General features: G+C 41.5%; 1 protein-coding gene across 1 annotated transcript in view; it reads right to left on the bottom strand.

Annotated features, from left to right (window-relative positions):
- The window catches only part of ALPK2 (alpha kinase 2), a 39,670-nt gene extending 23,352 nt beyond the window's left edge, over positions 1-16,318 (bottom strand). Inside the window, exons 1-6 of the mRNA XM_070935972.1 lie at positions 14,633-16,318; positions 12,962-13,109; positions 11,392-11,519; positions 11,259-11,294; positions 4,681-4,955; positions 1,693-1,781 (exon numbers count right to left, since the gene is read on the bottom strand). Coding sequence (XP_070792073.1) covers positions 1,693-1,781; positions 4,681-4,955; positions 11,259-11,294; positions 11,392-11,519; positions 12,962-13,109; positions 14,633-16,298 — 2,342 coding nt within the window. The 5' untranslated portion in view covers positions 16,299-16,318. The remainder of the gene's footprint in view (positions 1-1,692; positions 1,782-4,680; positions 4,956-11,258; positions 11,295-11,391; positions 11,520-12,961; positions 13,110-14,632) is intronic.
- Between the last annotated feature and the right edge of the window lie 426 nt (positions 16,319-16,744).

Genomic DNA, 16,744 nt, shown 5'->3' with positions numbered 1-16,744 from the left:
ATGCACTTGGCTTTCTTTTCTTTTTTTTAATCAAATGGCCAAGAAATAAACTTGTGTGTTAAAAACTGTGGATGCTAATGAAAATGAATGAGGAAGCTTAACCATTCCCAAGGTTTCTCCTTTTTTTAAAGTAGTGTTTTATGGAACAAGAGCAGTCAAAGTGAAAGGCATGGGCATAATTGTAGAGCAATAACAGAGTGAATGGCGTCCCTGAATCACAGAGGGATCTGGAAAACCAGGGTCTCTACCCACCATCCAGTCAGAACTGAAGAAGCTCCTTGGACGAGAAGCAAAACATCTTCAAAGAAAAACCAGAAAGTCCAGTTGCCTCTTGAAGGAAAGAGGAGGGTGGGGAAAAAAAAGAAAGGTTTTCCCCCTCCTGTCAGACCTGGAAGCCATCTTTTATATTGGGCCTTCAGACCTGCCACATTTTCTACTGTGGGAAAATGGGAGGGGGGATTATATGGAGTATGGGAGATATATAGTCAAAATAACATTCCTTTCTCAGAGAGTCAAGGACATCTTGCCCTAGCACCTAGAGTTGGGTGACTGGGAAGCCTCTCCAGTTGGGACAGCGCCTGATTAGGCCATGTGATGGACATGGGTGCTGGTCAGGGACCTGAACTTTCCTTTGGGTGGGAAAACCTGGAAATTTTCAGATTTGGGTTTTCCCAAATGTGCCAATATGATATCTCTAATAAAATGGAACTTTGAGGAATCTCGAGTCTCGGAGTTTTCTTTCTTTGGGGGTGTTACTTGGAACCCTGACACCTTCCTCTTTTTTTTTCAGTAAGGCCAAAGAATTTGAAATAATACAATACATTTTGTAAATAAAAATGGTGCCAAATAGAAATACACATTATTTCCATAGCAAGGAAGATAAAGCAGGAACGGTTAAATTGATTACTTTATTTAAAGAGGAAAATATGTTCTTATTTGGATGTCCCTTCTGGAATTCATGCTTGTGAAGAAAAAAAATGAAATTTTGATCTTGGTTTTGTGGATTAGAAATATTTGGTGTTATAGGAATGGCTAGTTATATATTAATGTGTGAAAGCAAAAAGTTGAGGTTGGAGTGTGTTTATCTTATACTGTGCTAGGAAGAGTTGGAAGTCAATGCCCCCTTTTCTTTCTTTTTCTCTTCCCTCTATTCCCTCCCTTAATTTCCTATTTTCTTTTCTTCTTTGTACTTTATATAATAAAAATAAAAATGACAAAGTTAAAAAAAAGGACCTTCGGGACAACTACAACCTGGATAACTGAGAATCTCCATAGACACCCGGATCTCTAGACTGGTTTCCTTGCCAAATGTTCTAAAAATTCTATTTCTTGATTTAAGTTGCAGGGCTCAAAAATTAGGAAGTTTAGGAAGTGAAAGGCCCTTTGTATTTTTTGAATTCACCAAACATGAATACGCCACCAAAAATAAAAATAAAAAAAAAACACCAATTTGTCCAATCAAGGCTGTTGATAGAGGGAGGAATAAATTGTGCATGTATAAATCTTCCCAACTTTTACCAATAAATTCTCCATAATAACTGTTTAGGAATAAAAACGAGATCATTGCGGAGAGAAGCTGACACATGTTAGTTTTAGCGTCCTTCCTTATCAAACAGCAGAGCTTCTTCTAAATGACATCCATCATGCAATGATTCTATTTATTTTTCCAGGAAGTTGTAAAAGTCTACTCACTCAGGTACCTCTCCAAAGCCTTCGAGAGGTTGTGTTTCGGCAGCATAGATCTTGGCGTATTCTCTTGCGGTGTTCTGAACATAACATTCCTAGGTGGAAGAAAATCCATTGAAAAAAATGACTTTATTTTTATTTTATTTTATTTTTTAAATTTGTATGCCAGCCATCTTTCTATCAAGCGACTCTGAATGGCTTACTATAAATACCAGAATACCATAAATAACATACCATAATACCATAAATAACAGAATAAAGCAATGATAGGATTAAAACATTAAGACATCAAACGTTTAAAGCTAAAACATTAGAATTACTATTAACAGATAACAGATTAACAGAGTTGGAAGGCACCTTGTAGGTCATCTAGTCCAACCCCCCCACCCAAGCAGGAGACCCTACACCAGTGATGGCTAACCTTTTTGCCATCGCGTGCCAAAAGCATGGAGAGCGTGGGTGGGTCATGTGCGTGTGTGCCCATATCCATAATTCAATGTACCCCGCCCCCCGCGCATGTACGAGCGACCCCCCTCCCCGCACTCCCGCTTTTGGCACATGATGGCACGGTAGGCCCTGTAGGCTCATTTTTCGCCCTTCCCAGGCTCCAAGAAAGCCCCTAAAGGCCAGAAACGGCCCGTTTGCTGACTTCCAGTCGGACTGGAGGTCCTGTTTTTCATCCTCCCCAGGCTCCAGAGGCTTTCTAGGCGCCTGGGGAGGGCGAAAACGGGCCTTCCCCACCCCTCCAGAGGCCCTCCGGAGGCCGGAAATGGCCCATTTGCCGACTTCCGATGGGTCTGGAAGGCCTGAAAATCAGATGCGCACGCCGGAGCTGAGCTAAGGCAACGCTCGCGTGCCCACTGATATGGCTCCGTGTGCCACCTGTGGCATGCGTGCCATAGGTTCGCCATCACGGCCCTACATCATTTCTGACAGGTGGCAATCCAGTCTCTTCTTGAAAGCCTCCAGTGACGAAGCTCCCACAACTTCTGAAGGCAAGCTGTTCCATTGGTTGATTGCTCTCACTGTTATGTCCTTATAAGGACACCCGTCTGGATTGGCTGCCAGCCATCGGGCGGGAAGTTTGAATAGCTGTCTAGGGGCGGTGCGTCTGCCGGAGTGAATATAAGGAGAGCTCCGGCAGCGCACAGTGAGTCTTGTTACTGTTGCAATAAAGTTGCTTAATGTATCAAGCTGGTCACGTCTTCATTTCCTGCGCCTGATCTAACACTCACTGTCAGAAAATTTCTCCTTATTTCCAGGTTGAATCTCTCCTTGTTCAGTTTCCATTCATTATTCCTTGTCTGGTCTTCAGGTGCCTTGGAAAATAGCTTGACCCCTTCCTCTCTGTGGCAGCCCCTCAAATATTGGAACTCTGCTATCATGTCTCCCCTGGTCCTTCTCTTCACTAGACTAGCCATGTCCAGTTCCTGTAATCGTTCATTGTATGTTTTAGCTTCCAGTCCCCTAATCATCTTGGTCTCCACTCTTTCTAGAGTTTCAATATCTAATAGATAAAAAGCCAATGTGCAGACAAGGTGGAGGTGAGATCTTTAACAGCCACCTCCAAAATCTTAAAGGAAGTCAACCCTGACTGCTCTTTGGAAGGGTAGATACTGAAGCTGAAGCTCCAGCACTTTGGCCACCTAACGAGAAGACTCGTTGGAAAAGACCCAGATGTTGAGGAAGATGGAAGGCAAAAAGAGAAGGAGACGGCAGAGGATGAGATAGTTAGATATCCTAAAGGTCCTTTTTTTTTCAAGAGGCCACTGGACTTTCTGGTTTGTCTTTGAAAGCATTTCGCTTCTCATCCAAGAAGCTTCTTCAGCTCTGACTGGAAGAAGTCTGAGCTGAAGAAACTTCTTAGATGAGAAGGGAAACGTCTTCAAAGACAAACCAGAAAGTCCAGTTGCCTCTTGAAGAAAAAGGTTGTCCTTTGGGACAACCATGACCTGGATGACTGAGAATCTCCATAGACAGATGGTTAGATAGTATCATCAAGGCAGTGGGTTTGAAGGCAGTGGAGAGTGGAGAGGGGGGGCTGTTCCATGGTCCATGGGGTTGTGAAGAGTCAGACATGACTTAGTGACTGAACAACAACACCTCCAAAATCAGAGGCTTCCATTGGACCCCCAGGTAAGAGCAAAGAGTTAATTAGGTTCATGTATATTTGAACATCAGCTTGTTTTTTGGAGTGCCGCTATCCACAGAGAGGGTCAAAACAGGCAAGATGGAGGCCACACCATAAGTGAATCCCCACCTCTTTGTTCATATATGAGGGAAATATGTACAAAGGGGCGCAGCTTCTATCACAATGTTGTGACCACCAATTACTACCAACCTGCCTTCCATTGAGGATCTGTATACTGCACGAGTCAAAAAGAGGGCTGTGAAAATATTTACAGACCCCTCACATCCTGGACATAAACTTTTCAACTCCTACCCTCAAAATGACGCTATAGAGCACTGCACACCAGAACAACTGCACACCAGAACAACTAGACACAAGGACAGTTTTTTCCCAAACACCGTCACTCTGTTAAACAAATAATTCCTCAGCATTGTCAAACAATTCACTAAGTCTGCATTACTATTAATCTTCTCATCGTTCCTATCACCCATCTCCTCCCACTTATGACTGTATGATTATAACATTGTTGCTGGTATCCTTATGATTTATATTGTCTGTTTCCTAATATGATTTTATAGCTTATTAGTAACCTTGACTATCACTAAGTGTTGTATCTTTTTATTCTTGATGAACGTATTTTATTCTCCTTATGTACAGTGATATACATGCACCAAAGTATATGTACCAAAGACAAATTCTTGTCTTGTACATGTACCAGTATATGCACCAAACACAAATTCCTTGTGTGTCCAATCACACTTGGCTAATAAAGAATTGTATTGTATTGCCTGTTTGATCTCTCTCTCCCACAGATATCAATATTGCGATCATCTCAGTTATGAGGGGCTCCTGCATGCACTTACCTGTAGCGCCAATTTGTAATTCTTTTCCATAAGCTCATCATTATTCTTGGTCCCATACACAATGGTATTGTGCACTTTCAAAACACAAGGGTCACCTGGGCTGAGCGGAGGCACCAACCCTTGCAACACCTTGCTTCGGAAAGCTTTTCGATGTACCCCTTCCCCGAAATGTAATTCTTCCGTGGTAATCCTTCCGTGCAGACTTTTACTCAAGTAACTGTCACAGATGAAGTCTTCTTTGAACATCAGCTGTAAGAATTCTATCTCTTCCAAGCCTGTGAAATGAGTAAATGCATGTATGAATCCAAAGAAAGGAAAGGTAGCGTGTTTGTATGGATTGCAACATGAAGGCAAATGAAGGAGGACAAAAAGATTGTCATACATTCTTTCTGTTGTGGGTGTCTACATTTTTATCTTTTTATCTTAGCACTAAAACATACTTATAACAAACTAGAATGATCTGTATTGGCTTTGTTGCTATCACCAAACCTTCTGTTTCATCTCTGTCTGAATACAGAATACAGAATAGAGAATACAGAATAACAGAGTTAGAAGGACCTTGGAGGTCTTCTAGTCCAACCCCCTACTCAGGCAGGAAACCCTATTCCAGTTCATAAGGAGACCTTATACCATTTCAGACAAATGGTAGTCCAATCTCTTCTTAAAAGCCTCCAATGGGGAGCACCCACAACTTCTAGAGGCAAGTTGTTCTACTGATTAATTGTTCTAACTCTCAGGAAATTTCCCCTTATTTCTAGATTGGTTCTCTCCTTGAATAGTTACCATCCATTGCTTCTTGTCCTGCCTTCAGGTGCTTTGGAGAAGAGCTTGACTCTGTCTTCTTAGTGGCAACCCTTTAGCTGTTGGAACACTGCTATCATATCAACCCTGGTCCTTCTTTTCATTTCTTCTCTCTCACCCTCTCCCTCTCTCTCTCTCTCTCTCTCTCTCTCTCTCTCTCTCTCTCTCCTCCCTCCCTCTCACTCTCCCTCCCCCCTCCCTCCCTCCCTCCCCCCCCCCTCTCTCATGTTCCTTTAATATTGCAATGTAGGTCAGAGCTACCCATCCTTGCCTTCCCTGGCACTAAGTATATAGAGACAGTACTCATGTAGTGACTGCTTTCTTTAGCAATCATTCACAGTTGCGATGTTGGTGAAAAGGTAACTTTAAGAGCTCTCCTTGTATTTACTTCAGCTTCAGGGGTCAATGAAGTAAATGAAACATCCAGTAAGATCATAAGCACAGTTGCAGTTTTATTTAGAAATTAGTCTTAATAGTGAAGTGGCCAGTCCCAATTGTGGTCACTAAACAAGTACTACCTGTATAAATAAATCTGTCACTCTGTTAGATGACTGAGGATTCTAACCTTCCTTCATAGCTGTCTTTCCATACAGTTCTCCAAATCCTTTTCTTCCTTCTCAGTCTCCCTGCCCTCTAGAGTTCAGTATAAACTGGAGTAGGGGACTTTTATTAACAGTCTAAGGCCCAAACACTACAAAATGTCAAGCAACCAATCCAGAAGATAAAATAAAAGGGAAAATACATCCCTTACCCTTCTCCAACTGGATGTTGGATTTCAACTCCCATGTCCCCAAGTACCATAATAAATGGTCCTATTGGAGGAAGTGCCGAGAATTGTAATCCACTCTATCAGAAGGCCATGTGGGTGGGATGCAGACATGGAAAGATCATAAGAAGAACTTGGTTTCCATTTCTATTCCTGCATGAAAATCACATCTTTCATGCATCCTAAGAAACCAACTAGTTATTAATTACATTGCTGTTCTGGTCAACAGTTATAGCTTTCTGGACAGTTTGTAGATAAATGAATTCACCAAATAAATGTGTGGAAACATTTATTATATTAAGAAGAATACCAATTTCTAGTTTCTCAAATGCTATGATACCTCCTCTTATAGAGGTACTTAGAGAGATACTAATACCACTCTATAAAGCTTTAGTAAAACCACACCTAGAATACTGCATCCAGTTTTGGTCACCACACTATAAAAAAGATGTTGAAACTCTAGTGTTCCAATATTTGAGAGGCTGCCACAGCGAGGAAGGGGTCAAGCTATTTTCCAAAGCACCTGAAGGCCAGACAAGGAATAATGGATGGAAACTGACCAAGGAGAGATTCAACCTAGAAATGAGGAGGAATTTTCTGACAGTGAGAACAATCAACCAATGGAACAGCTTGCCTATGGAAGTGGTGGGAGCTTCATCACTTGAGACTTTTAAGAAAAGATTGGACTGCCATTTGTCAGAAATGGTGTAGGGTCTCCTGCTTGAGCGGGGGGTTGGTACTAGATGACCTATAACCGTGATGGCGAACCTATGGCATGCGTGCCACAGGTGGCACATGTAGCCATATCAGTTGGCACGCGAGCTCAGCTCTGGCACACATGTGTGCAGCGGCCAGCTGATTTTTGGGCCTTCTGGGCCCCCTGGAAGTTGGCAAACAGGCCATTTCCGGCTTCCGCAGGGCCTCCAGGGAGGTGGAGAAGGCCATTTTCGCCCTCCCCAGCTCCTAGAAAGGCTCTGGAGCCTGAGGAGGGCAAAAAACGGGCCTACTGGGCCCACCATACCATCACATGCCAAAAATGAGGGAAGCGCAGGGGGGGTCACACACACATGCGTGGGGGCAGGGCACATAGAATTATGGGTCTGGGCACAGTCGCGCACAACCCCCCTGTGCTCTCCCAGCTTTTGGCACGTGATGGAAAAAAGGTTAGCCATCACTGACCTATAAAGTCCCTTCCAACTCTGTTAATCTAAAGTTATATATCCATGGGCTATCAACCTGCTTAGCTCTGTTTTGAGAGACCCAGAATCCCCTCTGAACATCCCTCTGAAATGTGATAGGGCACTGGCCAAAATTCCTCATATTTTGAGTCAAGGACAACTAGAAAGTTGTAGAATAAGTCTTCTCCAAAAGACATGCCATTTCTACCCCCTATGACTCCTTGCTTCTAAGAATTTAAGAGGAACCACAATCAACGGTGATTATTACTTGCAACTATCTCGTTGTGCTAAAAGAGTTATCCTCTCTTTAACTTACACACTATTGCTACACCAAATTCCCTTTTAAGAGCACTTAACATGGATCACATCTCAAGACTGAATGTACACAAGGAAACATTTGCAGTTAGTAATGAAAAGTCATGCACCTGTTTTAAAAGGAATGGAACAATTAATCCTGCTTCTTAAGGAGTCAGGACAAGTCACCATTTGGTTGATTGAATGAGCAAAAGTTGAGTAACACGTTATGTACGGCATTGACAAAACCTTTTGGCCAAAGCGTTATCTATGTTTAGCACAGACACTGTAGTCCACATACTGATGTGATTAAAAAATCAGGAACATATGAGGAAAACTTTTCATAACATAATTCTTTGCTTTTTTTCTTTGGACAGACAGAAAGTCTGTAGAGATTCTTAGTCATCCAGGTCATGGTTGTTCAAAAGGGGCTTTTTCAGGAGGCAACTGGACATTCTTATTTTTTTTCTTTTGAAGAGGTTTCGCTTCTCATCCAAGAAGTTTCTTCAGTTCTGACAGGATAGTGGGAAACCTCCTAGTGCTTCAATGACCCTCTAAATTAAGGATGCAAAATTGCAAATGACCAGCTGTCTGCAAGGAATATAAATCCTTCCATTCTCCACTATCCTGTCAGAGCTGAAGAAACTTCTTGTTGTGGCCCGCCAGTGGCCTGCACAGATCGTGGCTGATCCCGATAACGAGGAGGCTGGTGTGGGGTTGCGCCAGCAGCCGGCGCAGCCGGCGCTCGTGTCGGACAGCGAGGAGGCTGAAGAGGATGTGGTGCCAGAGGCAGAGACTCAGCCTGGGCCTTCAGAACCTCCAGAGGCTCCTTCAAGTGGAGAGAGCAAAGTGGAGGAGCCTCTCCTCAATGCTCGAGCACGCAGGGTTGCCACAAGGCAGGAGTGGCTACTCAGGAGGAGGAGGTCTCCTCGAGAGTAAGGTTTGACGATAATTGGTCACTCCCTTAGCCTATTTAAGTCGCACACAGTAATTTCTTGCTGGAAGCAACGTGTAATTATTACAGAGCATATTGGAGAGAGAGTGTCTTATCATATTTTGTTTTCTGGGCTAGTTGCCAACCTTTGCCGGACTTCATTTATTCTTGGTATGAGTTCAATTCTCACCAGGCTCAAGGTCGACTCAGCCTTCCATCCTTTCTAAGGTGGTTAAAATGAGGACCCGGTTTGTGGGGGCAATAAGCTGACTTATATATACAAAAGTATGAAGGCTATTGCTTAATGCATTGTAAGCCGCCCTGAGTCTCCGGGAGTCATCCACTGAATCATCCACTGAGTCATCCACTTCTTGGATGAGAAGTGAAACGTCTTCAAAAGAAAAAACAAGAAAGTCCAGTTGCCTCCTGAAAAACCACCTTTGGGACAGACAGAAAGATTAAAATACAATCCATCAGTTTTTGAACTAGTGGCACATTTTAACTATATTTTGTGGAACCCCCCCCCCCCCAGAACTCAAAAGTTGGTGGGTAAAGAGCTATCTTTGCCACCCCTGCTACTGTAGGAAGACATGGCTGTTTGCTCACCGGATCTGTAACCATAGGGATCAAGCCAAAATGTATAAATGTAAAGTAACTAGATTCCTATGGGGATGATCACATTGCTGGAAAACCCACAATTTAGTTTGGAAGAGAGTCACTACACTCAAATCAGTAAGTACAAAATTTTCTCTTTTATTTCAGGAGCAGTTGAACAGAGAAGCTAAATTGTAACACACTTAGATCTTTTCTCAGCTTCCTCCTGATCATGGAATTATTTTTCAAAGAAAAATAACCTTTGGGAGATGTTTCTTCTTCCCTCTGGAGCTCCATAGGTGAGACTTCAACAAATTCTTCAAAACCAGCAACTTCCAGAGACTAGAGAGATGGAGTCTCCCCACAGCAGTTTAAAATGGTCAATAGAATAATATAATATTAAATTTGGAAGGGACCATTGGAGCCATCTAGGCCAGGGCTGTCAAACTCCCGGCTGGATGCGTCACACGCTGGCCACACCCACGCCCATTTTAGTAAAGGAGGGAAAAGTCCCGATAGGTCACATGACGATGCCGTGATGGCGTGAGTTTGATATCCTTGGTCTAGGCCAATTTCCAATTTGGATATAGGAAAATTGGCGCATCTACTTCTGTCCTCACCAGCAACCACATCGAGACCACTACTTTAAAAATAGAATACAAATAATCTTTCTTTATCTTTATTTGATTTGTATACCGCCCTACTCCCGAAGGACTCAGGGCGGTCAACAGCCAAACAGTAAAATACATAAATACAAAATTTAAAAACAGGATAAAATCGAATTAAACAATTTGGCCCAGACAAATTAAAACACCCCAATCATTTAAAAACACAGATTAAAATTTGCATATTAAAAAGAAAAGAGGGAAAAGATTAGGCCAGGCCTGCCTGGGGAAATAAAAAGGTCTTCAAAGCGTGGCGGAAGGTGCGCAGATCCGGGATCCTCCATATCTCCGGGGGGAGCTCATTCCAGATAGTAGGTGCCCCCACAGAGAAGGCTCTCCCCCTAGGGGCCGCAAGTCGACATTGTTTGGCTGACGGCACCCGGAGGAGCCCCTCTCTATGAGAGTGGGAGTGGGAGGCTATTGGTGGTAGTAGGCGGTCCCATAGGTAACCAGGTCCTAAGCCATGGAGCGCTTTAAAGCTGGTAACCAAAACCTTGAAGCGCACCCGGAAAACCATAATATTTTTTAGGCCGCTCTCCTGAGGCTAGGGAGAAGATGAAGCAGGTGTGTCTTTAGGGTTTGGTAAAAAAAAAAAAAAAAATCAAGATGGTGACTGCAATGGGGCAATCAGAACTTTTTTTTATGTGGGTAACCCACATGATACACGTTGAAAACAGATGGAGCTTTGTACCATCATGGTTACCATGCTGACTTTTTTGACTTTTTTGCCCTGAGGATACCTTTGAGAAGACAATGACATGGAGATGGGATTTTAAAAAATGGTTCCTGAGATATATTCATGTTCTATTTTCGAGAACATGAACCTGAGCCCATAATGTTGCATTAGCACTGATGTTTGAAAAGGACAGATGTTCAAGTAGTAAGAAAGCTATTACCAAAGTTCAGATCCTTTTATTCAATGAAGTGTCTAAAAGGCTCTTCATTCATGTTCATGGTAAAAAGAGATTTCTGACCTTGTAAGCTAAACTAACAGCTGATTTCAAGTGAGTGAGGCATCACCCTTTAGTCTTAATTATGAAAAATCTTAGGCGCTTTTTTTCTTTTTAAGAATGAAGTCAAACCGTAAGATTAGAGATCTCATCTTTAGAATCAGTTGTCTCAGTGTTAACAGGCAGATCCTCAGCAAATGCTCACGTAGAGCATTAACTTATTCCATACCATTTTTCTTGTTCCAGAATGGAAACAATTATCTCATATATTTTGGAGTGAAACCTTGATGCATCCTAGGTTCAATTTGTCAAGATTTACACAAAATAAACATCTTGAATATAATTTTGCATAACTCTGCAAGAGTTTGTATAGGGGGAAAAAACCCCCAGTTTTACCTTCAACATCCTGAAGTCTTGACAGATGTTCCAAAACTGTAGAAAGATGAAAAGAAATATATTCTGAATGTAGGCTACACATTGCTAATTACAGTTGTGTTTTGTGTTTAAGGAAGAATTCGTCATATGTTACCTTCAGAGGTCAGGTTAAATTCTGAAACGGCTTTTCCATATATATTCTTCAAGCAGCAATGATACAGGCCTTGGCCTTTTTTCCCAGCTTGAACTATTGCCAGAGACACTGGAAGGTCATCTCTTGCACTAGAAAATACATCAACATTGGAAAATTCATATAAAAAAACCCAAATCCACAACTTTCTTAATTTTTCAGAGGTGCGTGTCTTTTAGATCAGTGGTCCCCAACCTTTGTGGTTGGGCAATCAGGCTGGGGGGGAGAGAGGGGAACTGGGGTGTGTGTGCTTGCACAGCGCTTTATTTATTTATTTATTTTATTAGTCATATTTCTATGCCGCCCACTCTCCGAGGACTCTGGGCGGCTTACACCAAAGACAGTATACTAAATAGCATATTGCCCCCTAACAATCTGGGTCCTCATTTTACCCACCTCGGAAGGATGGAAGGCTGAGTCAACCTTGAGCCGGTGAGATTTGATCCGCTGATCTGCTGAACTAGCAGTCAACTGAAGTAGCTGCAGTACTGCACTCTAAACACTGCGCCACCGCGGCTCTTGTGCAAGTGGTGGGCTTGTGCGAGTGGTGGGCTGGGGCGCGCGCACACACAGTGCTTGCATGTCAGTTAGTTTTCTAAAAACCATTCTATTAGCTACATTTTTCTATTTTCCTACAGTTCAGGTATTCTATGAAGAACAGTTTCAGGAGATGGATGTGTCTAGTCTAAAGAAGAGAAGGACTAGGGGTGACATGATTGCAGTCTTCCAATATCTAAGGAGCTGCCACAGAGAAGAGGGGGTCAGGCTATTCTCCAAAGCACCTGAAGGCAGGACAAGAAGCAATGGATGGAAACCAATTAAGAAGAAATCCAATTTCCTGATAGAACAATTACGGCTTGCCTTCAGAAATTGTGGGCGCTCCATCACTGGAAGTTTTTAAGAAGAGGTTAGACTAGAAGACCTCCAAGGTCCCTTACAACTCTATTATTCTATTCTGTTCTATAAACCATAACATGATTATTAACTTGTTTTGAATTAAATATTATCTTCCTATGGAAAACCAATTTGAGTCCTAAAAATATCGTATGAATGAACAGATGTTCATTGGTAATATGGTTGGCATTAGAATTCGTAAATACTAAATCAGGTATACTTAGATTAATAAATATTGAAAATATAAGGCAGTGTGCCTAATATCTTCTTGTCCTAACATTCTGCAATTTATAATCTGCAACCACAAACGTCCCTATCTGCTAGTGGTTTAACAAGAGAAAAGCAACTATCTTTACAACCTCAACATACATAAGAATTATAAATAAACTATATACCAGTGGTGGGTTGCCCCCGGTTCAGACCGGTTCTATAGAACCGGTAGTAAAACTGGCAGGAAGCTCCACCCACCAACCCTGGTGTCATCAGAACGCTTCCGCACATGTGCAGAAGACCGTACGCACATACGTGGCCCCATTGCAAACTGATAGTAAAGGTAAGTAGAATCCACCTATATACCTATATACCCCTCCTGCATCCTTTCTTTCCCAAAGGCTTTGCAAAGCGTGTTAATATGTCTTACCTTCTGTGAACTCGAGCAAGAAGCTTAGAATCTTTTGTCCAGGTAATGGTGGAATCTGAATGAATTTCTCCAAACTGACAACATAATTTGACATTTCCAGAGAAATCAGGAAACAATTCTGCGTGGATTTTCCTCAGCAGTTTGGGTGCTGAATTTTTTTAAAAAAATTAATGATGAGTTATTGGGGATGAACATATGTACAGTAGCATTTGAGGGTTAATTTGCATATTATATATAGATCAGTCCTTGAGTCATTTCAATTGACTATTGCTTTGGGTATATATATTTATTCCTTAACAATATACTGAATCTAGAGACAACATCAATGTTTTAGAGTGTTCTTTTTAATTCAGAAGAAATAAAATCTGGCATGTCACCTTTGAGCAATCTTGTCAATTCTCTTGAGGTCCAAATTATAACTCGTGAAGTATGACAGGAATTGTGTCCAATACAGCTAGAGGATACCACGTTGTGAAGAAGATTGACCTAGACCAATATTTCTCAAATTGTGAACTTTAAGGGGTTTGGGCTTGAATTGCCAGAATTCTGGGAGGTTGGCTGCCATAGTTGGCTGGGGAATTTTGGGAGTTGAAGTCCACACATTTTAAAGTTCATAAGGTTGGGAAACACTTACCTAGGTTATAGATAAAACTGCTAAAATTGTTCCCTTTAAGACTGTTAAGGTTCACAGACAGAAGATTAAGTTCAAAATGCAATGAAGCTGTGGCCCTTACAGACTAAGGAACCTAACACTTTCATTAAGTCAATTTAGATCTCATTTAACTCTGAACCCCATACTTATATTTTTTAATCAAAAAAGAGCCTGTTTATACAACTAGGTGGAGACTCTAGTTACTGCATAACTGATCTGTGGAGAACTGTTTTGCTGAGATAATGAAAGCATACTTGGGATAGTTGATCAACCAATCGGAACTCATACATCAAAGGTGACCCACAGATTTTTTTAAGGATAGATCCTAGAGCACCTCCACAAATACCCACTGAGTTGTAATTTTAAACATGACAAATGGAAGGAGGCATTAAATACAAAGGAACAAAAGTGTATAAATGTGTTCCGAATTCCAAATTTCTAATTTAAAATGCCCATTATGAGTTTAAATTAGTTCTCCACATGCTCAACAGCTATTTTAATTATTTGGGGAGTATTCCGATCTCGAAGCAAAGCATTCCAAACTAGTAAAAAAAAGCTGTTTTAAATTCAAATCACTTCCACAACTAGGCTATTTTGCCCTTGAAACAACTTTTTTTCAAATTTCAGACAAGGTGTGCTGAATTTAAAATGCTTTGCATTCCACTAATGAGGACAAGCCATATTAACTGAGGTAATAAATTCGAGTTAATTAGTTTAAAAAAACCAGCTCATTTTGGAATGCAGCTTATGATCCACTGCTAAAAGGCCCTTGGTGCCCCAAAAATTGCATCTCAGTGTCTCACTGATTAAATAATTTGGGATTTGGAACAGTTCATACCTTAGAGAGTAGAGTATAGAATACCAAGGAGACAAACTCAGAATCTGTATTTGGCATCTTTACTTACAAATATCTTCAGGAAGCAACAACCTCTGCTAGATATCTAAAGCAATTGCCACTGTTGATAAAAAGATTACTGACAAAAAACAAACAAACAACCCAGCTCACTTTCTACACATACCTCTGTTATCCTTTTGTCGTAGTATTTTCTGTTCTTCTCTCTTCTCTTCCCTTGAAGTTAAATCAGCCTCTTTTCTCCAGCTGGCATCATTACAGATACTTTCTTTTGTTTCAAGACATGGTTTCTTGGCCACCTTAGGTATCATGTTTGTTATTTCATGCCCGTTCTTCATGGCATCAGCACTTTTGTGAGGTGATAATGGCTTGGAGATTTCAGAAGCTCCTAGTGATATTGTCCTCTCATTTTCTAATGCAGAAATATCTCCCTCATTTGTTCCTAATGTGCATGGCTGAGTTTGAGCCAGTGGTAATGCTTTTTCAGAATGACGGTTGTCCTCAGAAGCACAAGGCAAGGGCCTCTCTGAAATCCCCATTCCACGCCCAGATGAATTTTGTCTCTCACCATCTGTGAAGGCTCTGCTTTGATTGGGGTCAGTGGTTGTAACTGTACATCCACTCTTTAATCTTCCTACCAGAACAGCATCTTGCTCATTGCAAAATTCCATGAATGGAGGCATACTGTCTGGGTATTCGTGCCAAGAGTACATTGGTTCTGAATCAAGGAGCGCCCTCATGTAAGGCTCCACTTCAACTTCCTCCAGGTCATCTTCAACCAGCTTTTCGGTTTCCTTGGTGTCCATTTCATCTGGCATAATTTTGCTCTGACTTTGTCTTTCCATCTTTTGATACTCACCATGACTCACCATAACAGGATGCCCCTGTTCTGAATCAAGTAGGGCTCTCATATAGGGCTCTATTTCAGCTTCCTCAGAATCAGATGCCACAAGCATGTCATTTTCTTTCTCGGATTGCATTATTCCTTCATTTTGGTTTTCTTCTGTCCCTTTGTACTTATCTTGCTGTGATGTCATTGCCTTTGCATCCATGCTTCTGTCCATTTGGGACTGGATGGACTCCGTTTGCCCAACATGTTCAGATAGCACCAGTATATCTGTATTGCAACTTTCTGATGCTCTTTTTAGGTCCTGACCATGCACTGTAAAATTGCCTGTCCTGCCATTCTGAGTCTTTTGACCTATGCTATAATTCTCATTGCTGGTAATAGTTGAAGACTGCACAGTGTTTGAACCCGCTGATGTATTCATTTCAAATGGAGAGCACGTTGGATCCAAGCCTAAATTTTTCATGCTCTCATCCAAATGTTTTGCAGGAGCAGAATTGTTCTCCAATACTAATTGTTGGGAATTGTGTGGTGGCAACTTTGAAACTCCAGGTAGGGACTCCAGGGGAGTTGGTTTCAGACTTGCAACACAGTCTGTGCACTTTTGGCTGGCATTGGTTTTAACATTTTTGTTAATTTCTAACAGCACCTCAGTGAAAAATCTAACTTTGTATGATGCTGTGAATATGGGTCTCAATGCATCTCTTTCTATACTGTTTTCTTGGCTTGTTGTCTCTAATGCTTGCCGATCGTTTTTAGGCTCAGTAGCCATTAGTGAATTAGACTCCGGAATGTGGTAGATGTGATTCTGTGCATCAGATACAGCCTTAAAATCTCTATTGTTACTTTTATTGTGATAGATACCACAACTCCTGTTTCTTTTTGCATTCAGTTCTGACTTACTTTCTTGTCCCTGATTTTCTTGCTTGGCACTTCTATTGATTGCCATAACAGAAGTTTGTTTTCTACTTATTAATGGAGCCATAATTTTCCCGCAGAAATTTCTAGATGAATCCTCTTTCAATGGACAATCGTTTATTCTTGACCGATTTACAGGACTTCGGTGTTCTTTCAAAGGTATCTCGTTAGCTTGCTTTGTTATGTGGCCACTTTCCCAAATAACATTCTGTTCAGTATAAGAGAACTGGCAGAGATTATTAGGAAGCTGTTTTAATAAAAATTCTTGGCTTGGTTCTAAAGGATCATCTGGAACGTCTACAAATCTATATGTAGGTTCTTGTTCACAACACGGGAAAGCCTTTTCAGCCAAAACTGTGTCTTCGTGATAAACAGACTTCTGGATGGATCCATGATGATCATGCTGGCCTTCACACTGCTTATTTGGATATTTTCTCTTTTGGAGATTGTTCCTTATAAAGTAAACAGATGGCTTTTCTCTTTTATGTTGAAAAACAGAGCACAGATCTATGG

Source organism: Pituophis catenifer, unplaced genomic scaffold, assembly GCF_029215685.1.
Source record: "Pituophis catenifer annectens isolate HBS135680 unplaced genomic scaffold, rPitCat1.0.hap2 SCAF_2, whole genome shotgun sequence".
Taxonomy (NCBI): Eukaryota; Metazoa; Chordata; class Lepidosauria; order Squamata; family Colubridae; genus Pituophis; species Pituophis catenifer.
This window is presented reverse-complemented; position numbering and strand designations above follow the sequence as displayed.